Genomic DNA, 25,853 nt, shown 5'->3' on the forward strand with positions numbered 1-25,853 from the left:
TGTTAAGGAATTATTGTTTAATTTTGTTGGGTGTGATCACAGCCTTGTGGTTTTGTTAAAACAAGTAAGTTTTTATCTGTTAGAGATACATAGGGAGGTGTGGAAGGGCGAAATGACATGTTGTCTGTGATTTGCTTTAAAAGACTTTGGGGAAAAAAATGAGGAACAGACAAAACAAGAACAGCCAAATGTTGAAAATAGTTAAAGCTGGGTGATGGGTAAATGGGGGTTCATTATATTATTCTCTCTACTTTTACACTTTTTTTAATAATAAAAATAAGAAAGAGGAGTTTTTTTGCATTCGAAAATAAATACATGGCCGAATGAATGGATACTAAGTAAATACTCTCTCCTCTCTTGTTTCTTCCTCACTAGGACTGCCTTGACTCAGGCTCCCCTTGCCTCTCTTCCAGAATATTTTATCAGAATAGCCTTCTTGCTGGCCCCTTGCCTCTAGTCTCCTCCCTTCCAATGCACCCTCCACACTGTAGCCTGAGTTACCTCACAGGCCAATCCGATCATGTCACTTCTGCTCAAGGATCCTCCTTGGCTCCCTACTGTCTCCAAGAGAGAAGGTCAATACCAGTGCTGGACACACATGGCCTCTCATGAACTGGTATGTGGCTCCCTCTCTAGGCTTCTCTCTTGCTTCTCCTTTATCGGGCTGGACTTCTTTCTACATTCCCCAATGGGTCCGTTTCTTTCTCATGCCTCCTGGCTCTGCACACCATTCCCCTCACCTTCTCCGCCTGGCGGACTTCTCCTCACCCTTCAAGGCTCATTCCTGACACCACTGTCTATGTGAAAGACAGTGTCCCCGTGATTTAGACAAGACTCCTCTTTCTATGCTGCTTTGCTTGCCCTCGCCCTGGTATGCTCTATGAAGGTGCCCCGTCTATTTCCTTCCTTGCACTCTTCACCATTGGTAATTATTCTGTGGTTTACTTGTCATCTGTCTCTCTTATTCTAATAAGCTCCATGTAGACAGGAACCGTGTCTGTGTGCTGGCCACGTAGCAGACACTCAGGCATATATCAAACACGATGAATGAATGAATACTCGTATTATAGCAACAAGCAGATTGACCATAATTGTTTGTACAACTGATACTCCGTGATATAGTGTGCTCATTAAAGGCGGTGTGTTAGTTAGGGTTCTCCCGAGAACAGATCCAATAGGAGATATATATACACATATGTGTGTGTGTGTGTGTGTGTGTGTGTATACATATATATATATAGGAAGAGATTTGTTATAAGACATTGGCTCATACAGTTATGGAGGCTGGCAAATCCTAAGATCTGCAAGGTGAGTCAGCAGGGTAGAGACCCAGGAGAGCTGATGGTGTAGTTCCAGTCCAAGGGCTGCCAGGAAGAGTCGATGTCTCAGTTCCAAAGGCAGAAAACAATGCCAGCGTCCCAGTTCAAAGGCAGTCAGGTAGGAAGAATTCTCTCTTGCTTGGTGGAGGGTCAGCCCTTTTGTTCTATTCAGTCCTTCAACTGATTGGTTCAGGCCCACCCACATTAGAGAAGGCAATCTGCTCTACTCAGTCTATTGATTTAAATGTTAATGTCATCCAAAATCACCCTCACAGAGATACGCGGGATAACATCTGACCAAATATCTGGCCACCCCATGACCCAGTCAAGTTGACACATAAAATTAACCATGACAGGAAGGAACTCTATCTTTTTATCTTTATATCACTCAAACTTCTTATCTATTGCATTTTCTATAGAAGCTCAGGAAACATCTGTGAATCATAATACAGGGCAGTAGGATAAAGGTTGCCATAAAGGCTGTGATACACTGGCCAATTCCAACTAGAGGAGGCTCTGCAACACAAGGCTACTCTGAAGTTGCCTTTTTAAAAAAGAGTAAATAAATTTTGGTCTTTTCATCTTGAAGTCAGAGTCACTTTACTGAGGTCTTATTAGAAAGGGATGCAATGAAGAAGTGGTAAATTAATAACTTCTGAAAATTCACAATTATTCCGTTTTACTAATTCAATCAATTTCATTACCCAGGTAGTTCTGAATCAGATATATAACACTTTGAAAGATAACAAGAGTAATCTTGTTTACTGCTTACTTACATGAAGTACAGGGCAAAGCTTTCCCCCCAAACTGTGCCCCCTTCCACCAAGGGCATTAATAATTTGCTATGTGTCCTTCCAGACACACCAACCTTTTAGCTTTATTTTTACATATTTCCCCTGGTTGACAATTCCACAGATCTCTGCCTTTTGACCAGTTTGTAGTTCAATCACATTAGCTTACATGTCAGGGCTGGTAGAACATCCTGTCCCAAATGGTGGTTTTTTTTTAGGTGGGAAAGATTCACCCTGTGCTAACATCTGTTGCCAATCTTTCCTCTTCTTCTCCCTTCTCCCCAAAGCCGCAAGCATGGTTGTATATCCTAGTTGTAAGTCCTTCTAGATCTTCTATGTCAGCCACCACCACAGCATGACAACTGACAGATAGGTGGTGTGGTTCCGCGACTGGGAAGTGAACCTGGGCTGCTGAAGCAGAGAGCACGGAACCTTAACCACCAGACTATCAGAGCTGGCTCCCAAATGGTGTTTTTGCTTTCCCTAAATACTAAGGGTTCACTCTAAGAATATGAGATAAACATCCCCACAATCCACACATTTTCATCACCCTGCTGTCTAAAAGAGTCCTAATAAAGCAATAACAGGCAGCACAAGAAAGATCACAAGAGAAAAAACACTCCTTTAGCCATTTCGTAAACACTGAGTAGCAGTGAATTTATGTGTTGGACCTGAGAGATACAAAAATGAACAGATTTCCGTTTTTATTGAGAAAATTGACATCCCTTTGCCTAAAAACTGAGCTACATCACACCCCCCTCAGAAGCTACAGTATCCCTTCTGTTTGAGGACATTCTCTGCACAGACTCTTGCCCTTTTCTCTCTCGCTTCTGCTGTGACTCTCACCGTGGCAGAGATCTCTGTCTACCCAACTTCGCTAAGGATGATAATACCTGGCTAAAAAACTACATTTCCCAGCCTCCCTTGTATAGAGAGTGGTCGTATGACACAATTCAGACCAATGATACCATGAGAAGTCATAGGGTGGGGCTTCTGGGAAAGATCTGTTAAAGGAGGGCCCTCTGCCCTCCACCTTCCCCTTGCCTGGAACGTTGATGAGCTGGAGGAGGTAGAGCAGACATCTCGAGATCACCAGACGACAAGCAAATGCTTGAGATGAGTGAAGGAAAAGAAGAGGAGACTGGGCTCTTGAGAAAATTTGTGGAGCTTCCATTGCACTCCTGAATGACCCACCACAGGACTCTGCTTTAGGAGGAAAATGAAATCCACTGCCTTTCAGCATTGTGTTACTCACAGTCAACTACTGTTTCTAAATGATGTAATTACACATTTGACAAATATGTATTGAGTGTCTGCTATGTGCCAGGTGCTGGGGGTACAGCAATGAGCAAAGCAAAGTCCTCCCTTTATGAAGTTCATTGTTGATGTTATGGCCGTCAAGTCAGCTCCAACTCCTGGCGACCCTATGAATGAGTGATGTCCACAATGTCCTGTCCTCAACACCCTACTCAGCTTCTGTAGACTCATGCCTACGGCTTCCTTTATGAAGTCTACCTTCAACAATCTCACTGACATATCTTCAGCCTTCCCATCACTGTTACCATGTATAAATGCTCAAGATGCTCACATACGAAAGAAAGAATTTCTTCTGAGCCCTTATCCCCCTGTGGCTACAGTCTTCCCTCCTCCACCCTTTACTTCCACACTTCTTGGCAGAGTAGTCCACATTCAGTGATTCACTTCCTCACCAACACTTCCCCATCATCCACCTTCATCATCCTACTAGGATGCTTTACCTAGAATCCCAAGTCCCCTCCTAGTTTTTAAGTCTAATAGATACCTTTGGTTCTTGTCTTTTCAGAACTCTCTGCTTTTATCGACACTTTTTTTTCTTTTTGCTGAGGAAGATTAGCCCTGAGCTAACATCCATTACCAAGCTTCCTCCACTTTATATGTGAGTCGCCACCATAGCATGACCGCTAATGAGTGGTGTAGGTCTGTGCCTGGGATCTGAACCTGCAAACTTGGGCCACCAAAGCAGAGCATGCCGAACTTAACCACTATGCCTCAAGGCCAGACCCTTGACACTTTTGATCATGTCCTTTTCCTCCTTTGACGTCTGTGACGCTGCTCTCGCCTGGTTTTCTCTGTTCCTTCTCTGCCTTTCCCACGAGTTCCTCCGCCTCCACCTTCCCCTTCAGTGCTGGGGTTCCTGAGGGCCTCCATACCCTTGCTCCTCTCACTCTGCACACCCTTCCCGGGTCTCAAGCCCTTTACCATTTAATATGCTACCTTTTTGTTGATGACTTCTAAATCTGCACTTCCCAACTCCAACTGTCTGCTGGACATTGGCCCAGATCCAACTTGTCCTAAACTGATCACATCATCTTCTCCCAAACCAGCTTCTGTTCCTGTGTGCCCTTCTTCAGTTGGTGACACCACTTTCTGCCCAGTCACCAAAGCTAGAAGCCCAGGAGTCATCACTGATTCTTCCCCATTCCCATCCTATTGTCAAAATCCCCAGCCTGCAGATCTAGGAACTGGTGTTGGGTCTGAGTGTGTGGCAGGGTGAGCCCTCAGATGGCAGAGAGGGTAGTCAAGGGACCTCTGAAAGACTGCTTTAGGAAGAAGCTGGAACCAAGGACCAGAGTCCAAGAAGCTGTGCAGAGAAAAAACAACCAGGTCCTAGATGATGGGAAGGTACCTAAGAGGGTCCAGGAGCCCAGAGGCACAGAAAATAAGGAATTGTCACACTCATGTGTCCAAAGAGATTGGACATCAATCAATCAGTCACCAGCTCCTATAGCTTATAACTACTTCCTTTTCTTTCTAAGTTTGCTGTCTCTCTTCCTCACTTGACTGTGGGCTGGAGATTACCTGTGGTTATGTTTTACATAAGTGGATATCTTCTCTCCATCCCCTCTCCTTTATCTCCACAGGCTCTAGGCACACTCTGGTCTTAAAACTCCATCCCATATCACCTTCAACACATTGAAAAGCATCTGCGTCTCTATCTATGCATACCTATATCTATGTATTGATATAGATACAGATAGATATCTATATATACATTTTTTAAGTCTCTTAATTTTGCTTTTCAAATTATTTGGCCTTGAATAACTCACTTAATGAATGATCTGGTATGATTTCTCAGTAATCATTGCAAACAGTTAGGAATGTTTGTAAAGTGGGAAAACCTGAACTATAAACTAGTTTTTGGATTTTGAACTGTACGAAAACTAAATTTAACAATAAAGTTGAATAATATTACTGTCCTCAACGTTCAACTTAATGCTTATTAATTTTAATTCTAAAGCGTTTTCTTTGTATTTAAGAGGCATAGTTTTTATTTTCAACTCTCAAACATTTTTGCAGGCCTCTGCAAAGCTTGTGACCCTTAGATACTGCACCTGTCACTTTAGGGCCTAATAGATAAAACGGCCAACCCCCCCATTCCACTTCGTCTTCACCCCACCCCTACTAGCCAGACTCAATGCATCTAAAACCACCTCCTTTTCTCCAGAAAGCCTTCTTTCCTTCACCGTTCTTCCTTCCCTCCTTCCCCACAAATTAGGTGCCTCTCCTAGCTGCTCCGTGAATTCTCAGTGCATTTATTTATCACTTTTATATTGGTTTGCTATTATTTTTTTAATGTATCTGTCTCTCCATTACATTGTAAACTCATTAGCATTAGGGATAGATTTATTTTGTTTCATATCTTCAGGACATAGTACACAGTAGATGCTCAATAAATATGTGTTGTATTAATTAACAAGTAAATGAACTATAATCTAGTGGAAAAAAGACAGAGTCTATTGAGGTTCCATGAAAGATGTCTGTACAAGTATGATGGTGACTTACAGGAAGGGAGCGGAGTGGTTAGTTTCACCTGAGGACAGTGAAGGTGACACTCGGGCTGATGCTTGAATGAAGACAAGTTGATGACCACTGAGGGTAACAGCAGTGTTTGCGGATGCAAGGAGGGGGCCGGGAATTCCAGGTGGAGGAAGGAAAATGAGCAGAGTCAGCAAGAGAGAGTGACTAGAGATACAGCCAGATAAGAACAAGATCAGGAATTTGGGGGAGAGGGAACAGGAGGAAGAGCAGCATGAGATGCATTTTTGTGTCTGGTTAACACTTTCTTTTTTGATTATGTTAATATTTTAATAATATTCATTATTCAAATATTTACTGAGCTCCAGCTGTGTGCCTGGTACCATAGCTGCAATTCCTTTCCTAGTGCTTTTCAGTGGAGATGGCAAATAATGGGGGTCTTGTACTCACACATTCATTTTAGAGACCACCTACATCTCAGAACAGTATCTGCCCCCCCTAGGGAGCCCTCCATATGTATCTGGTCACCAATTGTCCGCCTGATGTTGCCATAAATTATAAAATAACTTTCCCAGGGCTCTCTTCTTCCTCTGGTTCCCTCCCCCATTATCTATTCATATTCATGTGGATTGCTCCTGCCAAAAGAACCGGAAGAGACTAAGTTTATTTGAATGGAAATGGGAAAACATTTCTGGAAAAAAGGTCATAGACCAAAATGGCAAGGATCATCTCACACACAGAGACACACATACACACCACTGCTTCCTATGCCAAACAAGTTCTCTTAATTTCCCAAAGAACAAGTAACCCTCCATGTCACAACTGCGCCCAGCACTGCCAACTCAAGTTCAAGGTTTGATTAGATTTCTTAAGGAAGACTGGATATATAATAGGGCTATGGAAAGAGTATGTCTCTATCATCTCTCATCAACGGTGGTTGGTCTGAGGGGCCCCTGGGCCTTGGTCCTGTATTTAAGAAATGGATACAAGGCCCTAGTCAGCAGCCAAGAAGATTCTGGCTACATGAAACCTCTGTTTGGGTTCTCAAGGGATGAGAAACATGTCTTTCCTTTGGGACTGTGTAATATTTTATTCTTAAGGTAGAATAAAGCATATTAGCTACTAAAAAAATTCTGATTTGTGCAGTGTTTGCTGATGCTTTCGATCCAATGGGTTAACCAAACAGATGCCGCTCTGCCAGCACGCAAAAGAAACATTTATGAGCTGAAATTTTTGTTTGTTTTACTTTCTCTGATTCAAAGACGACCATCTGGAAAACAGTATTGATTTCTAAGTCGAGAATCTACCTAACACTGGGTAAACAGGTAGCCTTAGTTTAAAAGTGTCTTTACAGGGATGACACGTCCTCTGGGAGCTGAGGGAAGGTTCTGGAGTGAGGGATCAGTTGGTGTCTTGAAAGACCCAGACAGAGGTGAAAAGCAGATGAAGTGGTGGACAGACAGTGTGAGCCTGCTCTGTACAATCACCGGCTGCTGCTACAGGAAATCCAGATTTATCCGGGAGGGAAGTTGTTGCTAGGCAACTGGGAGAATGTGGATTTGAAGCATGTTTGTTGCAACCTGACAGTTGTTAACCATCAGATGAAAAGAGAGGAAGCCGGCTTCAGTGGTGAGGGGGCAACCAGGAGGGGACAACCTGAGTACCAGGAAATGCGTCATGAGTAGAGAATTCAGACTAACTCACTCAGGGGCGGGGGGTGGGGGGTGGTGTGGAATGCCAAACTTTGTCTACAGGGAGAGGTCACAGAGACATGCTGTCTCCCAGGACTGGAGGGGACAGAGCATCTCAACAAGAGGGTGGGCTCCGGGGTATGTGAACAGACAAGTTGTGGGACTCTCTTTGGCTCAACAGAAACTAGGCCTTTTTCTCTCTGTGGTGACTTCAGTCCTGGTATTTGTGGTTGATGAAAGCAAAACTGAGTTTGGAATCTAGGGGCAGACAAAAGGTCACTCCGTGAGACAGACCTCTTCCTAGTCTGAGGGGTCTGAGGAAGGAGAATGTTCCATCTAAGTGTTTGAGGAGGACATTTCTGGGAGCAGAGCAATGATAGAGGAACAGTGGGATCCTCTGTAAGCCATTGTGTGCTTGCTTTGGTAAGAGCAAAAACACTTTTTGTTTCAAAGTGCTCTTTCGTCTCTTCTCTAATGTGAATTTTACTACCTTCCCATGAGATATGTAGCATAGGTCTTGTTATCCCGATTTTACAGATGGGGAAGCTGAGATTCTTTTAAATGACAGCAAGTTAGGGGCCAACCCAGAGCCAGGACCCAGTCTCCTGACCACCAGGAAGTCTGTGTGCTCTAGCAGGCTGCCCACCCTCGGGTCCTCTCACCATTGGGTCTCACGCTCGGGGGAGAAGCTGGTTACTTCCTAAGGATAGTTAAGAAAGAATCTGTGGCTGTATTGGGACCTTTTAGGAAAGGACATACATTAATGGTAGGTAGGAATGCAATTTTAATGCAAAAGCTCTGGGGTCTGGCTTCAGAGGCTCCACGAGCTCCCATCTCCTGTGTGTCTGTGCGAACTTCTATTTCTCTAAGGAAAAGGTTTACAGCTGTTGTCAGATTTTCAAAGATAGTCTTAATCCATACAAAGGTTAAGAGCTACTGTTCTGTAGAGATAAGAAATATCAGAGGCCAAAATCCTTGTTAAAACCACTTTACCCTGGAGAGACTCTGATGCCTAACACATTGGTGCTAGGTCTATATCTACTGAATACAGGCCAGGACCCCGGGACCCACTGACAGCAGCCTTCGCAGGGGCCTGCTCGTGTCCTAAGTGACTCTAGTTTTGACCTCTCAGTATATTTGTCTTTTTAAATTCATAAAAACAACATCTGATCTGTCATGAAACTAAGCCCTGGCCCACTGCATGCCTAGAGCCCAAAAGAAACCAAGGCAGACCAATGACAATGAGGCCCGTAGGCCTAATGTACATTCCATGGACACTAATATTCCTCTTTTCTGTGTCCTCTTTATTTCTTCTTTATTGAAATCCATTCACCTAGGGGAAATTTTGATTTTAACAGACACAATTTTGTAGATGTAGGCAAAACAAATCCTAATGCTGTAAATTGAATATACTTGCTGTGGCTTAATAATGTTCAAAAAACAAAACATCTATTTTCTGACTTGATTTTGCTTTCAACAGCCCTCTGTCCCCCCTGCATACTGCTGGCACTGGCCCCACTCCTTTCTCTCCCTCCAAAAACCCTCACACAGAAGTGGGAGAAAGTTGACAGTCCAAAGATTCAGAATCAGAACGGAACGAAATTATGAAGTTAAGTCATTAATGGGACCTCACGGTAAAATCCTGGAGATGAACGGCTTTTCCAGAGAATTTTAACACAGAAATATCATCTGAAAATTGAAACGCATGGTTGAAATTTAACAAACGGCAATGAATGATCCCAGAGAGCAGAAACTGGGGCCAGCTTGCACAGGGCAGCGGCAGTCCACCCACATTTATTCTCAATGATTCAGGAATTTAGGGAGCAGAGCCAAGAACAAAGCAGGACATTCAAAGGAGCATGTAGTCAGGACCCCCAAGACTGGGTCCTTTCTTCCCCAGAACTCAATGTTCAGCCACCCTGTAGTCAAAGAGACACGGGTAAAATGAAATCAGAAAAGGGAAAACTGCGACAGAGTAGCAGTAGAGGGGATGGAAAGAGAGCTGAATCATGCCACACTGGAAGCGACTGCAGAGGGGAAAACCGTGGGCCAAATGCCGGGGAGGCCAAATTTCCTCTATCAACATCCATTGAGAAGGGGGAAGGGAGGGAAACTTAGATTTCCCAGCAGTGTGGCCGGTCTTGGCACCCGCCTCAGTTCCCCTGCCGAACTTCCACAAATAAACATCAGAGCATTAGGGACAGATTTGCTTCTCAGCAAGATTTCAAAGCTGTGCACCAGAATCAGAGAGAAAACAGGAAGGATCCTAGAGGGAGGAGAAGGAGGAGGAGGGGCATGCCTGCCTTGGGCCAAATCAGATGGGAAACGTCCCAACCCCTCACCCGAAACTGACGCACCATTATTTATGAGATGTGAAACGTTTCATGTTGGCAGTCCTGATACCTTGGGCCCGGGTCTGAGCTGCTGGGTTTCAAGCTGGGGGCGTGAAGCCCAAAACAACCACAGGTGAAGACAAATTCTATGAAGCTGTCTCAACCGAGGTGAAACAAAGAGGGGCTAAATCTTCTTGGAGAAAATCCAGCCACCTGGCTGCCTGTTTCTTTCCCAGCCCACTAGGTCACTGGGCATCCAATGTGTGTGTGCGTGTGTGCCTGCGTGTGCATGAGTGTATGTATGGGGGTGGGTGGGCTGGAGTAAGGCCTGCATTTGGATTATTTGAGGATGACAACACTCACTCTGATCTTCAAAGGGCCAAGGAAAAACAGAGCCGGCCCCAGTTGGTGCTGACCCCCAAACTCCCCTCTCCAACTCTCTCAGCTCCCCGGGTTCCCGGGTCTGGAGGTTCTACTCGCACCCCACCCACACTCCCAGCACCTTACACAACAGGGCAGGTGCCGTCACAGTGGTTTACTGAGACTGCCCCTCTTTCTTTGTTAATGAGCACTGACTTGGTGTTTAATAAAACCTTATTTATACACTGGCGTACGTGCTTATGAGAAACAGCCCAGGGGAACAGAAGGCGCATCGTTCCCCTCGCTGGAGCTGAGTGTGGCCACTTGCCAACCAGCTGCAATAACAGCCTCCTCTCAGACAGGCCCCCGCCCTGGCCTCAGAGCAGCCCCTACCTCTCAGAGAGTCGGAGGGTCTGTCCTGAGCCTTCTGTGATGATTCAGGGTGGTTTTTCTAAAAACACTGATAGGATGGGTACAGGAGCAATAAAAACAAAAATCCCATCTTAATGCTTGCAATTTCTTTTCAGGTCCCATGTTAGTAATTTTTAAAAAAAATATTTAGCTGTTCTGTCCATTTGTCAAATGGAAAAGCACATTTGAAGGACAAAAGCACCAGCCGAGGTGTTTGTCCTCTTCGCTTGGAACCCATATGTCCTGTCTTGGTCCGGTCTTTCCCCACAGAGAGGAGAAGGAGCAGGACGGTGGGAGGGGTAGACCTTGAGGCTGGTCTCCGTCTCCCGCTGGGTTTCCTCCTCCAGGCAGGCTCTGGGGCCACGCACCAGCTTTGCTAAGAGAACAGCAGGGATGATGTGTCTTCACAGCCCCTTGAGCTTATGGGTGATCAAATGAAAGTGCTGCGAAGCTTTAGAGATATTTGCGGCACTATTATTATCACGCTTGGTCTACAGAAGTTGAGACTGTAAATCAAACTCCTATGTTCGAGGTCAGTGATTCTCAACCCTGGTTGGACATTGGAATGATCTGGGAAGCTTCTAAAAACACTAAAGGCTGGGGCCGGCTCTGTGGCCAAGTGGTTAAGTTCGGCACGCTCTGCTTTAGTGGCCCGGGTTTGGATCCTGGGCGTGGACCTATGCCACTTGTCGGTGGCCATGCTGTGGCGGCAACTCACATACAAAATAGAGGAAGATGGGCACAGATGTTAGCTCAGGGACAATCTTTCTCAAGCAAAAAGAGGAAGATTGGCAATAGATGTTAGCTCAGGGCGAATCTTCCTCAGAAAAACAAAACACAACAATAAAAGCCAACTGAATCAGAATCTCTGGGGGTGGGGGCTGGGCATTTGTAGTTTTTAAAAGCTCCCCAGGTGATTCAATGTGCACCAAGGCTGGGAACCACTGCTCCAGGGGCCAAACGCTGTCGGTGTTGGTATTTCTCAGCCACGACGCTGTGACATAGGCTTGTTTCCTCGTCTCGGCGCTGAGACCTCAGTGATGGCAAGTGGGCCATGGTTCGATGGCCTTGGCCTTGGCCTCAGCCCAGTGCCTGGCTCCTCGCAGCCCAGTGCATGGACACATGTCCAGAGGAGGTGAGCGAGCAGGCAGGTCAGTGAGGGCAACCGGCCAAAGTTCTCCTCTGGTTTCTGAACTCTAGAACTTGCCAGAGCAGCGTGTAAGTGCAGTGTTTCTGGTCTTTCCTGTCTGATAAATAAACATTCTGAAGCCAGTGGCCTGAGTTTGGGTCCAGTCCCTAACGAAGAGTTTTGCCCGGGTGCCCCTTTATCCTGCTCCATCCAGAACTGTTCTCCCAGAATTTCTGGTCATGCCCTGAGGGTACATTTACCTATCCCAGCAGCCAAGGGGCTTCAGACAGAGATGCGTGACCCTGCCGCTTTTCTAGTGACCAGAGGATTGCACCATCCTGGGCGCCCAGGGAGCCTCCAACAGCTCTGCAAACACAGGCACTGGTCCCCTGCGGGGCTGGTATTCAGACCCCCAGCATACGGGGTCTTTATCGCCTGACTCACTCTTCTGTCTGATTCTGAAAACAAACCAAGGAGTGAGTCTAAAATCAGGTTCCCCTTGGAACTTTGGACAGAGAAGTTTGAACCACATGGCTTTTTATTCTCCCTGCAGCGTGGGGAGCCGAGAGACCTTTTCTGGGCTCCTGGGCTCTCGCAGTGGTGGCATCCATAGGTCCTGACCCCTCTTGCCACCCTGGAGGCCTACCCTGATGAGCTGGGAACACTGTTGAGTAACATTCTGAGGGAAAGTCACACTTTGAAAGGATGAAGTGTGAACTCTGCCAGAAATAGTGGGGTCTTGTTGTCATTTTGTTTCATTTCTAAAGGCTTTCAGCTTGCTTTTTAAGACAAGTTGAGTGAGAGCGGGTTTTCTGGGACTTGAGAGAGTAGCCATAGAAAAGCAAAACACAAATTCCTCAACCAAATTCTCAGTGACTGGCACCCCCCACAACGCAGTTCCAGAAGTTAAAATGTAGGCACAAGAGAAAACACAATTCAATGCTAGACAGTATATGTGTCACCTCTGAAGGATTCTAATTTTGAGTGTTTCTTAAAGTGTGGCTTCCAGTGACCTCCATCGGAATCACCTAAGGTACAGGGCGATTCTGGGCCCGGCCCAGATCTCCTGAATCAGTCTCTGGGGGTGGGTATTTAGACCTTGCATCTTTTCCCAGCTTCCCAGATGATTTTCATACACTCTGAAGTGTAAGAGCCACTGCTCTGCACCTCCTTTATATAATTCCCTCTCATCTTATCCTTCTAGCAAAAGAGGAGATATCAGGTCCCAAGAAGTGTGTCTGGGATGCAGTTCTGGAACACAGAGTTGAGCTAGATCAGGGCTTTCCAAATTTTTGAGATTATGAAATTTTCTCTGTTATTTTTTTTTCTTCCCAGAAACAGCAACCTTTGGGGCCAAGAGCAGACCCAGAGGAAGGAGTGTGAAGTTCTCATTTATTAACATTTATTAAATGCACATATTTTTTCATGTATTTTTTCCTACCACTCTCTAACGTATTATATTTGTTTTATAGATGAGTGATGGGGTCAGGAAAGGCCAGCTCTCTTGCCCACAAACACCTACCTAGGAAATGGTAGGGCAGAGAGTCAAATCAGGCCTCCTTCTCCTTTCCACGCTGCTAGAGGTGGTGGGAAGGATTCATCCCACATTTTGAGTGGATTCAGACCTGCCACAACCACATACCTAATGGTGAACCTAATAGTGACTTCCGGGTGCCTGGGCCACTGCTTTAGAAATACCATCAGTCAAGATTCCTTGGGTCTTCAGAGCCTTGAGCTTCCTCAAGGATTGTCTTGAACACCAGGCTCATGCTTTCCCCCACTGTCAATTCATGAGTCCCTGACGGCCTACCACCAGGCCCTGCTGCCCCCAGGAATTATCTTCCAAGGGGCGAGCAGCTGAATACCTCCCTTACCACACGGAAGAGCTTGAAGAAGTCCACGTTGGCATACAGACTGTCTTCCATCCACTGTAGGGTGCCCTGGGAGAGGGAGCACAGGGCATCACGCACTGTCTGTGCGCCACGGCGCTGGCTGAAGATTATGAAGCGCTCCAGGAGGGCATCGCTGCAGGCAATGTCCTTCAGCACCAGGTCTGGGACTCCGTGAGCAAACTGAAGGGAAGAGAAGCAACATTGCAAACCTCCCTGTGGTAGGAGAACACCGGAACCCAAAGATATCCATGTCCTAACCCACAGAACTGTTATCCGGCCCACCAACCCCATAAGACATTCCCACAACCCTGCTCAGAACAAGCCTAACATGTTCTCTTCAGCTTACAGGAAACCACAAAGAGAGGAAGGAGAAGATGACTGAGATATGGGTCAGATCCAGTTAAAACCAGTTGAAGGCAACATGGCAGTCCCACTTGATCTGACATAGACCCCACAGCTCATTACAGGCTCATTGTAATACATTACCATATTATAGGACACACTCATCAACACCATGACAGTTTACAACTGTCCTGGCAATGGCAGGATATAACCAAATAAGGAAAGAAAAGAGGTGGCACCCTTGCTCCCCAGAAAAGCTTGCCCATTTCCCTGGATAACTATGAATAGTCCTCCCCTTCATTACCTGGACCCAGCTGCTTAATCACCCCAGGAGCTGAGAAGTTGATTTGTGAACTTAGTTCCCTCTTCTCCATTTTTGGCCATTGAAAAAATCTTGTGCTGTTGAACACACAGCTTCGGTTTTGTTTCAAATCCATGACATCAAACAGGAGAGAACCCTCCAAGGAAGGGATGGATTGTGGGTATGAAGCCCACCCATGGACCCTCCTCGGAGCTCCTCCTAGTATGGATTAGAGTCCCACTGGAGTGAGGTGAAATTGGTAACAGAACCTGTGAATACATTATGTTGCATGGCAAGGGGAATTAAGATTGCAGATGAAATTAAAGTTGCTAATCAGTGAACTTTAAAATAAGGAGACTATTTTGGGTGGGCCCAAGGTAATCACCAGGGTCCTTTAAATGTGGAAGAGGGGGGCAGAAGAAACAATGTCAGAGTAATGCGATGTGAGAAAGACTTGACTGGCCACTGCTGGCCTTGAAGATGAAAGCAGGCCACCAGCCAAGGAGCGTAGACAGTCTTTGGAAACTGGATTTCCCTCTAGAGCTCTCCTAATAAGGAACGCAGCCTGCCAACACATTGACTTTCACACGTCTGACCTCTAGAACCATAAGATAATAAATTGTGTTGTTTTAAGCCACTAAGCTTGTGGTAATTTGTTACAGCATAAATAGGGAACTAATACGCTCCCAAGCCTCATTTTATCAGAGAGCCATTTAAAATTTGAGAGATTCCTTCTTAGCACGTGATGCTAAGATACCATCAGGACCTACTCCCCGAAGCTAAGATGGGAGAGTGGCTAGAATGCATTTGCAGTGATGGCGAGTGAACAACTCCCTCTCTCCTTTCTCACCAGATTTAGCAAATAAAAATACTGGATGTCCAATTAAATTTGAATTTCAGATAAACAATGAATAATTTTTAGTACACGTATGCCCCAATAGAGTCATTAGGACATACGTATGCTAAAAAATTTTTTGTTGTTTATCTGGAATCCAAATTAAACTAGGCATCCTGTATTTTATCTGCCGACCCTGACCCCTGGAGAGCCCACATCCTAAAGCCCCTGTGGAGTTCACGGACAGTGACTCTTAAAGCACAAGGCCCATGATGGCCTCTGGGGACCCTCGGCTACCCAGCACAGTAACTGGACTCCTGGCAGTGGACACGACCCTGAGCACCGTGAAGACGTTCAGGAGCTTCCTTGGCCTCTGTAGTCTCCCCATGGCTTCCAATTATACAGTCCTTTGGGCTGGAGAGCAGAGCAGGCCCAGGCTCTGCTACCCCCTGTCCAGATCACGTATGGAAGCCCAGTTCCTAAATGAAGCACAGGTCACGGCTGACGCTGGGTTGGTGTGGACTCTTTCAACCTCAGGGGACCGTAACTGGGTGCATGTTCCAACAGGGCCTTCCTGTTCTGCCCTTTACTTTTGTCCTCAGTCAGAATCCCACCCCCAACCCTAGGCCCAGAGTCTAAAACATTTTGAGGTAGGGGGAATCAATGAGCTCACTGTCCAAACCTCTAATATTCTGGAGGAGAAAAGTGATGTAGGAGGGATTCGGTGACTTGAGAAGGCTACACAGCAGGCTAGTGGGAAAGCGGGGACACCACGAATGTCCCTGGCTCCTTCTTTCTCTCAGTCACTCATTCATTCAATGCTCATGCATTGAGTCCCATTCTGCAAGGACTGGGATAGATACTGGGGATACAGAGAGAAGAGGGTGAGTTTTCTGCTCTCCAAGGAGCTCATCGGCTAGCTGGAAATGCAGGCATTTAAGCAGTGGTAAGTGCCAGGTTGATCTAGTGAAACCAGGGTGCAGAAGAGGGAGTGTTAAGAATAGCTAGTAAAAATAGCTAGTATTTATTGAGTGTTTACTTCTCTAAGTGCTTTCCATATATTAGTTCTTTGAACTCTCACAACAACCATATATGGTAGGCATTTTTATTATCTCCATTTTACAAATGAGGAAATAGAGGCACAGAGTGGTTAATTAACTTCCTGAAGTCACACAGTTAACTGTGTGGCCTTGCTGAGATTTGATCCCAGAGCTTGTGCTTAACCATTACCTGTTAGCTCTTTGTCCAGTAGGGGAAAGGGAGGAGGCAGGACCGAGAAAGGAGGGTTTATGTACGATTTCACTGAGGAGGCAACATTTGAGCTGGACCTTGAAGCAAGTCCAGGAGTTTACAGGGCTGGGGATAGGGGGTGGGATGACGGACAGGCCAGAGAACTGTACCACTCTCCTCGTCTAATAATTCCCTAGATGGAGAGAGAGGGGGTGATGCGATTCCCTTCTGAGCTGTGCTCAGACACCAGGCAGAAAGGACCAGGAGGGGTGTCCATCTTGATGGTAAAGAACAAAATTCCATATTTGATGAGGATGATCAATGAGAGAGTGGTAAGCCACATACGCCTATTTAAATTTAAAGTAATTAAAATTAAGTAACAGTTAACATTCATTTCCTCAACTGTACAAGCCTCATGCCAAGTGCCCACCAGCCACACGCGGCTAGTGGCTACCATATTGGACAGCACAGAGAGACAACACTGCCATCATGGAGGAGAGTTCTAGGGACAGTGCTGTTAAGGAGTCACAGAGCTGGATGGAGACGGAGATGGAGGTAACTAGGCTGAGAAGCAGGGAGCTGGGTCAACACGAATGGCCTCTGCCAGTGCAGGAGCTCTGGGCTCCCTCTTGAGCTCTGGGGTTTGCTGATCAGGGAAGCATCAGCTCATTAGAGCCAGCAACACGAAACAAAGGCACAACCCGATGACCCTGGCCCTTCTGCTGCCCACATGAACGGCCTCCACCCTGATGCCAGTGGCTCAGCAACTAGAGATCCAAATGTCGTGTCAGGAGGAACTGGAAAGAAATTTCCCCTAAATTCCTGCCGTTATCTCCATCTCCCTTTTATAACCAACTGGAAGTCATCACAGGCATTTCCAGGACTTGAGTTTTACGAGCTGAAGAGAAAGCAAAGGGGAAAATGAGCAATCGATGCTGCTGCCACCACCCTTCTCGGGTGCGGGTGGGAGGGGAAGCAGAGCAGGGCAGCCAGGCCTGACTCCAAGAGCCCTGACATGTCGCCTCAGGGCTGACTCTTAGTTCCCCTCATCTAGTTTGAGTGAAAACCTCAGGATCTAAGAAGCCAGAAAAGCAGGTGTGGGCTTCTTCACTCTTGTGCAGGGAACCAGCTTGAAAATCCCCTTCAATGGAGCCAGCCCTGGCCAGGCAAGTGGGGTCTCCTCCCTCCCCTGGGCTCAACCTTTATCTCAGGACTGACACAGGCCTTGAAATTCTCTGTTTATGTCTTGATCTCCCCTGGAGTCTGGGGGAGGTGCAGACCCGGCCGGGAGAGGCGGGAGGGGTGTCTGCACTGTTAGCCACTGCTTATCTTGCGTTCTCACTGTGTTCATCACACTAGGAACCCACACAGCCAGGATGCCGGGCCAGGAGCCCGTGAGGCCCCAAACCAGAGCAGCGGTGCTCAGCCCTGAGCCGTCAGAATCACCTGGAGGGCTTGTGAAAACACAGGTCGCACGTCGGTCTGGGGCAGGGCCTGAGAATTTGCATTCCTAACAATCTCTCAGTCCTTGCTGAAGCTACTGGTCTTGGACTCTGAACCACTGAACTGGAGTAAGGAACACTGGGTTAGGAAGGAGAAGACCTGGATTCCGCTCCGGCTCTGACAATTTCTAGCTCTACCGCCGTGAGCAAATCACTCAATCGCCAGACACCTCAGTTTCCCCATCTTTTTGACCCATCTCAGATTAATGTGAGGAAGACAGGAGCTAACAGATGTGAAAGTCATGTGTTAGTGGTAAAAACTCTACATAAATACAGGAAATGATGAAAAGTGATGAAATAGATTTTGGGAGAGATGGGTCAGAATGTGCAAGGGGGATAGAGGAAGGAGTTGGCCAGCACCGAGAAGGAAAAGTGCAGGAAATCAGAGGGCTGCTCTGCGAGCTGCATTATCGGGTTCTGTAACTTGTGGAGTTACCTCCCCACTCAGACCTTCGCCCTGCTGGTTTCTCAGCCCAAAACTCTCCTCTCACAGGAATTTCCATGGCTGCCTTCTCTTCAGTCAGGTCTGCTCAAACGCCACCTCCTCAGGAAGCCCTTTCTTGACCATCTCATTTAAAATCGCCCCCTCCCCAAGCCTCCCTAGGCCCTCTCCAAATCCTGACCTGCTAGATTTTCCTCACAGCACCTTTCTCAACATGGAAATGCATGGAATCCTTTGCTTTCTTGATTGCCCGTATTGTCCACACTGTATTTTAGTACGACAATGTCCCTAACTATTTGATGAATACATGCAGAAACCTTGGTTTCCTCAACTATAAGAGGAATTTGAGCCACATGATCCCTAAAGTTCCTTCCAGTTATAAAGGTCCGAGATGTCTGAAGTGTCGCCAGGATTTGGGCCACTTCAGAATCCTCTGATGGGAATGCTCATCCTCTCAAGTGACCCCCAGGTATTTTTCTGAATATGGGACATGAATCATGGATTCTGAATGTGAAAACAAGAAGGAAAAAAAAAATGCAAGGTCTCCCTTGCCTTTCTCAGGTCAGTGCTCACCCCTCCCCTCCAGGGACCACTGACAAATGACGCTCACCTACCTGCTCTGGACGGACTTGGGAGTTGACCAGAAGGTGGACAACTGAGTCAGACAGGCCAATGTTTTTTATGAGAAATAGTGTCAGTGTTTCTTCATCTTTTAGGATATCTCGAATTCGTATTCCTCTTCCTGTATGTGAATGAGAGAAAGCACAGGAAGGGGATATGGGTCAAAAAAAGGAAAACAGAGTTGATTGGACACATTTCCAACTTGACTCTCAGAACAAGGCTCTGTTCTCGGGTTCCCTGGGAGCGCCTGGAGACCAGGGATCCCGCCAGTAGGCTATCACCAACACAGTCATGGCATTTACTGCAAAGCAGCTGGGCAAAATTAAGCGACAAGGCACAGAAGGTGGAAAAAGTTACCTCAGGGCAGGGCAGGGGGTGGTTGTCAGATGCTGCGTGGGGTGGGTCCAGGACAGTGGCACTCTATAGAGTGGGGTTGAAGAGTCAGAACAGGGCAATTTTGTCCCCCCGGGAATATTTGGCAGCGTCTGGAAATATTTTTGGTTGTAAAAACCGGGGAGGTGCTACTGGGTGGAGGCAGGGGATGCTGCTGATCATCCCATAATGCACGGGACAACCTCCCTCCCCACTGAAAAACAGAGAACTATCTGGTCCAAAGTGTCAATAGTGCTTAGGTTGAGAAATCCTAATCCAGGACTGGAGGAGATATGTGCTATGTCCACACTGCAGTTGTCATGGGGTAGAGGACCCTTCCTGGCATTTCTGTCATCTCAGCTAAGGCTGTAAGCTCGGGGTATTGACATGGACTAACAGAGATGGGGCTGTTTCAGGCAAGAAAAGCTTCAAGTGGGAAAGAGGGGATGGCCTATTGCCTGGGCTTGCAATTTCCTGTCCTGATCAGCCCCAGTCACATTCTCTCTAGCTTCACTCAAACCCTGCTGGAAGCGAAATTTCTTTATAAGGAGGCATAAGGGGCTCCTAACAGCTAAGATGACCTTGGGGCAAGTGGCCGAACCTCTCTGTGTCTGCAGTTTCCACATCTACCTCTCACAGTTGTTGTAGGAGTGACTCAGGATAAGGAACGCAAATCGCTTAGCTGCCAGGCCTGAAAACACTGAGCGCTAAATAAATGCTTGTTCTGATTGCATTAATGTAATTCTTACCCCACCCAGGGGATTCACATCCCCTCCTCTGCCTGCTTGCAGGGCCAATACTCAGCCTCAGGCTGGCCACTGCTATAGTTCATGTGAAGCTGGCCAGAGAAGAGGCTTACAGGCCCAGATATTTATGAAATCACTTCAACATTAAGGGAAAGCGTTTGGGTTGCGTGAAAATGCCTGTCTCTACATCCCACCTTCTCCAGGAGACTGGCTGACTGCTTATCTCTTAGTTCTTCTTTAACTAAGTTAAATCATCAAAAGCCCCTGCCCCTTCCAGGTCCTAACACCACATTGCCTATCCTCTCCCTCCCCAAATTCTCCCCTCACCAGGCAGCCACGAGGCCTTCCCCCTGAGTACTTGACAGCCATCCCTTCCGTTTTCAGGTGGTGACTTTCCCTGTACAGGGCCTTGCCCAGATTGATGTTGCTGCAAATTTCCTCTTGAGAGAGATAGGTCAACCTCACAGGCTGCCCGTGCAGCCAGGGCAGGGGCAACCTGTCCTGCAGGTCCACTCCACAGCCTCTCTCGCCACAGTGGCGGCTCTGCAGAGTTGGGCCACCAGATAGCCCAGGATCACTGCCTTTTGCATAGGAAAAGCCCAAGGCTTTAGGGGAACTTGAATATAGGAGGGAGCCCCAGGGAGGAGGAGGGTTCTGAGAGGGGCTGCTCTATATTATTCTTGCCTTCCCTCCTTTTCCATAGCCTAAGTCCTGTCATCTTCCAAACCCAGCTTCCTTTCTGCCTTCCCCTGGGGCTCCAGCTCAAAAGTTCTTCTCCCAATCACTTCTTTATATATAGCCTTATGCTGTATATAATACAGCATATATTTTGTTGTTGTTGGGTTGTTTGTTGGGTTGTTGCTGCCCAGCAACACCACCCCCAACACACACGCACACATTCACACACACACACACACACAGTCTCTCGAGAGTAGTGGGCTATGGATCCTGGTTTTATTCTGCTCCTCCTCACACCTAGCAATGCTGCGCACACAGATGTAAGCCCTTGAAGTTACCTCTCTCTGACACCCAGCATTAGAGCCTGACGTGGAATCAGCTTCGATAAATGTCTGTGGAATGACAGGCGGCGCCCCATAAATACCTGTTGTCTTGACCTGAGGGTCAGGACCCCATTCGACTGTTTATCTCTTCGTTATTCGTTAACTCATTCACCTGACCTTACATACAAATACCTTGCTGGGGAGAAGGGACAAAACAAGGGAGACCAGGAGCGACTTTGCCCAGCGTTGCCCAGCATCTCACCTAGGTGACCTGGCGGGCATGGCCTTAGGGAGAAGGGGCAGGAGCGTGCTGGTTCCACACACCGGAGGAGGGGTGGGGGCCACCCTGTAAGGAGGGTGTGGGGCTCAAAATGTAAGGGGTGGCCGATACCAGACAGAAGCTCCACTAGACTCCTGAGAGAGAAATGTGAACTGGGGGCCTGAGGAAAGAAAAATAAATTTAGTTTAAAATGTGGTTCTTCTTGTTCTCTTCCCCGGGAAGATTAGAGGCTGGGGGAGGGGGCTGCTGAGGCCCTCGGGGCTGAGGGGAGCTGAGGGTTGGGGTTGGGGAGAAGCCAGGAGAACGCTCCAGGCTCATGGGAAGAAGGTGTTTAGAGATGATTGAGAGACCACAGAGCTTGCTTGGGGGTGAGAGGGGAGGGGGCTTCACGTCTGGTCTTTTACTGTTAATCCTCCGCTGCTGAGAATGCAGTACTACAGGTTTACTACCAAAGGAAAATGCCACCTGGGTCAACCATCAGCATACTTTCCCAGGTGACGGGGAACTGACAGGCAAAAGCACGCTCCAGCGACAGCCGCCCCCCTCGCTTTCAAAGACTTAACCTCCACTGCAGCTTTGGGCTGAGGATCAAGTGTTCACAGAGCAAGGTCCCCAGATGACCCTGGGACAGGCTCTGGAACAGTCTGCAGCGCTGACGGTGGACTTCAGTCCCAAGCCTGGAACTCCTTCAGAGACTGCGTCCCTTTCTTGGGGATGTCCCCTGTCCCCTCTCATGGCCACCAAGGTCAGGGGTTCTGTAGAGTCTCTGTTCCCAGCCCCAAAATTCCTTTGGGGAGCCTTGGCTGGCCTTCCCTGACCCCATCTGCCCAAACATTCAGGAATGTGCCCCCACAGCCTGAAGGCCTGCAGAAGGAACCACCTGTAGGCCAATTCAAAACTAGTCCTGCATTGGGGTTAGGAAGTGGTGATTTTGGTTCTCACATACACACTGCAAAGACCACAGAGACAGTGTGGTTTGAAATGACTTCCTTTATACTTCCTCCCAGTCAGACTCAATCTGATGATCAGATACCGAAATGAAGTGTCTGCTGGACGAATGGGGTAGACAGGCACCCCAGGGGCTGGACAGCCCACGTTCTCATCTGCGTGTTTAACCTTGGAACAAAATGCTTTCTGACTGGTGCCTCCCTCCTTTTTTTCCTACTATTAAAACGCTAATTGTGCTCATATCTTGTAAGGTCCCTCAAGCTTGAGCTAAGAAAACTCTTCTATCCAGAGCAGCAAAGAATGTAGTGTTTGTAATCTGATTTTACTACACAAAGTATATGCGTTACTATTTTTGAAAGAATTAGAATGTAATGAAGTAATCTTAACGATCTTAACGTACCCTCTGAACATACCCCTGTCCTTTATTGCTCCAATGGGGAGAGAAGGGAGAAGGGGGCCAGATGGGAGGAGGATCAGATTCTCCTCGGAGAACTTTCCCCTCCTGACTCCCTTGAGCTCTTGAAGCTCCACTGGCCACCCACACTGCGTGGTCATTGTTCACTCAGTCCATCTGCTTCTGTCCTGGGAGCCTGTGGGGGGTGGGCATGTGATCTGACCCATCTCTGTCCCATGGAACTAGCCCACTGCCTGGCACCAAAAGTCTGCTGACTCTTGATTGAGCCGCAGGGGTGAGGAGCTCTGGGGCTGATGTGTACCATTCTCCCAACTTACTTGTTTGGAACCCTGTTCAGGAGCTGTTCTACCCAGCCCCTCCTGTTCCCTTGGTAGACTCCTTCCTCATCCTTGTCATCCTCTAAGGTCATCCAGAGAGTCACATCCGCCATCCCCATCCTAGGAGCAGACATCTCCCAGCTCCAAACCGCTTCCTTCGCAGACCCTGAGCCACACCTTCTGGAACAATCTTCTTCACACCGGCAACCTTTTCTCCACCCCCAGGACTGCAGTGACCCCTGGGTTCCTGGTAAGCCTTGCCCCCTCCCAGCCGCTCATTTGCCCCTCCCAGGGGATGGATTCCAGACGGTACCCAGGCCGCTACCCAGGCCGCTACCAAGTCCAGTCCCTCTGGCCATCTGCAGAGGAGCCTACTGCAGACACGACAACCACACAACATCCACTTGTACTTTAATAGGAGATGTCAGAGTGGTTACTGGGGTTGGGTTTTTTTTGCTTCTTGTTTTTCCTCTGAGGGAGAAGAGACACGGGAGAGGGAGCTTGTCTACACTTCTTCCTCACCTTTCTTGAGTCCAAGTGGCTCTCCTACCCGCACAACCCCGGTGTCCATGTGACCCATTCAGCCTGGTCTTTCATTTCCTTCTCCTCCCCATCAACTAAACCCTCACTTTTGCTCCACTTTAATCACCCTGGCCACACTGGGGTCTTGTTCTCACTCGTCCTGCCTGCCTTTGAAATCCTGTGTTCACATATTTCACTTTCTGACCACAGCCGTCAGTCCTTCCATCCTGCTCATTTTCTCAGTCCTTAAACAAAGACATAGAACCCTCTGAGACCCTTATTCCCTTGTCCCTCCATTTCCCCTGGCCCATTTCAGTAACTCTGGCTTCTCACCCACCCTTATGCAGCCTGGACCTGATGCCTGTAGTCCAACCACTGCCCTCAATCCCCTTGCCTCTTGGACACACTGTGGCACCGCCCTCAAGCTCCCTCCAAGCTCCCAGCCCTGCATGCGCCGTCCCCCACCCCAATCCGCACCTGCTCTGCTTCAGGGCCTGGGATGCTGAATATTACTGGAAGAAGTCAAACGATTGTGCATGTTTATGTCATGATAAATATATGCTCTCTGACCTCCCTGGCTCCTCACTGCTGTTTGGCGTTGCTTCCACACGTTCCTGGTTAGCTCGCTCTCAGGGACTCTATGGAAGTTGTTTCACACCTTTGCCTTGCTCCACAAACTCCTCTCCCGCTGCTTCCAGCATGTAACCTCGCCTCATACTTCCCAGAGCTCGATCTCTCTTGGTATTCTCCTTTCTGTCTCTGGACTTAACTGGGGTGAGAAGTTTCCTGCCCTCCCTTCCCAACTTCCTACCTTCAAGGCTGGAGGGAAGAGGGGTCTTCACCAAGGTGAGCCTCACACCGCCTCTAGATCCCATCCCTTCCTGCATCCTCTAGTATCTTTTCCCGCCAAATCTCCCCCCTCTTTCCTGTATCTTCAGTCTCTCTGATGGATGAGGCAAGTGATGGTTGAGAACACTGAGGCCCACCTTACCTGCAGTTCTCTCGGGGTGGGTCTGGAGGGTGTCCATGAGTTGGAACACAGTGCGGAGTTCTGTCCAAACATGGCCAAGGTGCTGGCTCTCTGGTGCATCCACAAGGAGTTCTTGAAAATCTCGATACACCCTTGCCAAGCTGTAAGAAAGAAAAAGCCTCATCAATAAAGACATAGCTATCATTTTCATAATAATAATACACCTGTGCAACTTTTTAAGATACCACTGGGTTGACCCAGCTATTACATTATGTATCCTTACAATACTGTCAAGGCAAAAGAAGAAAGATTTTTACTTCCATGTACATGTAAGATAACTGACAGGAGTCATGAGCAATTTGTTCAGTCTTCCGACTTTGGCAGCTCCAGGTCACCTCTCAACCCCATTCTCTATGTATTTCCTGTCCAAAGAAGTCTTAAACGGGATGATATTAGTAGATATTACTGGAGGTTCTTCCCAGCCATGGTCCACTTCTCTGAGACCTGCCCTTTCAGCCATTCATAGGGGTAAGTTCTGTCAGCCATGCTTAAACCGCTAAGTTCTTCCCTCCACGCATGCACTCGTACCCCTCTGCCAAGGTTGATTGGGCACGGAGAATGAAGCCGAGCCAACCACATTTGTTCCCAGGAATTTGAATGGTATTCAAGCATGCCCTTCTGCTTGCCCAAGCCAAGGTGCTGTGAATGGGGCAACTAGCACCAGCCTGGGCACTGAGAAGCAGGGGATATTAGTCCATGGAGAGAGGCGAATGGAGGGGATGCCCATAGAGAGAGGCAGAGAGACTGGACCTTGGAGGCCCAGACAGGAGAGAGCAGCTCCTGACAGCTCTCCAATTCTTGTCCCTCCCCTCCTGAGACCTGCCTTGTTGTCCTTGGCTTTGCGAGAAGGTCTAGTGCCCAAATCATATATTTCCCTCTGAGGCTTAAGGTTGTTTAAACGTGTTTCTCTGCCTTGAAAGCAAAAAAGAACTTTGAATAAGCCAATATTTCACCCATAATGTGTGTGTGAAACATGAAACCCAGATTTCCCGGTTCAAATGCCAACCTGGAGTCTGAAGCCCCCTTCCCTAACTCCCACCCCTCATTCTGTAGACCTGCCAGTGCCAGTCTCACCAAAGCTCCTCTAGCCTCCACTGAGGTATCTCCAAGGCTCCCCGATCCCACCGTGGCACCCCAGGGGATCTCTCTGGATGGATAGGCGTTTCTTTTCAGGCACCTCAAGGAGAATCAAGCTGAAAGTATAGATTGTTAATTAAAGCTTCCAGGC

General features: G+C 47.6%; 1 protein-coding gene across 1 annotated transcript in view; it reads right to left on the bottom strand.

Annotated features, from left to right (window-relative positions):
• The window catches only part of ABCA4 (ATP binding cassette subfamily A member 4), a 129,065-nt gene that overhangs the window by 92,835 nt on the left and 10,377 nt on the right, over positions 1-25,853 (bottom strand). The window contains exons 4-6 of the mRNA XM_058537134.1: positions 24,587-24,726; positions 18,988-19,115; positions 13,704-13,901 (exon numbers count right to left, since the gene is read on the bottom strand). Coding sequence (XP_058393117.1) covers positions 13,704-13,901; positions 18,988-19,115; positions 24,587-24,726 — 466 coding nt within the window. The remainder of the gene's footprint in view (positions 1-13,703; positions 13,902-18,987; positions 19,116-24,586; positions 24,727-25,853) is intronic.

Source organism: Diceros bicornis, chromosome 4 (assembly GCF_020826845.1).
Source record: "Diceros bicornis minor isolate mBicDic1 chromosome 4, mDicBic1.mat.cur, whole genome shotgun sequence".
NCBI classification, from domain to species: domain Eukaryota; kingdom Metazoa; phylum Chordata; class Mammalia; order Perissodactyla; family Rhinocerotidae; genus Diceros; species Diceros bicornis.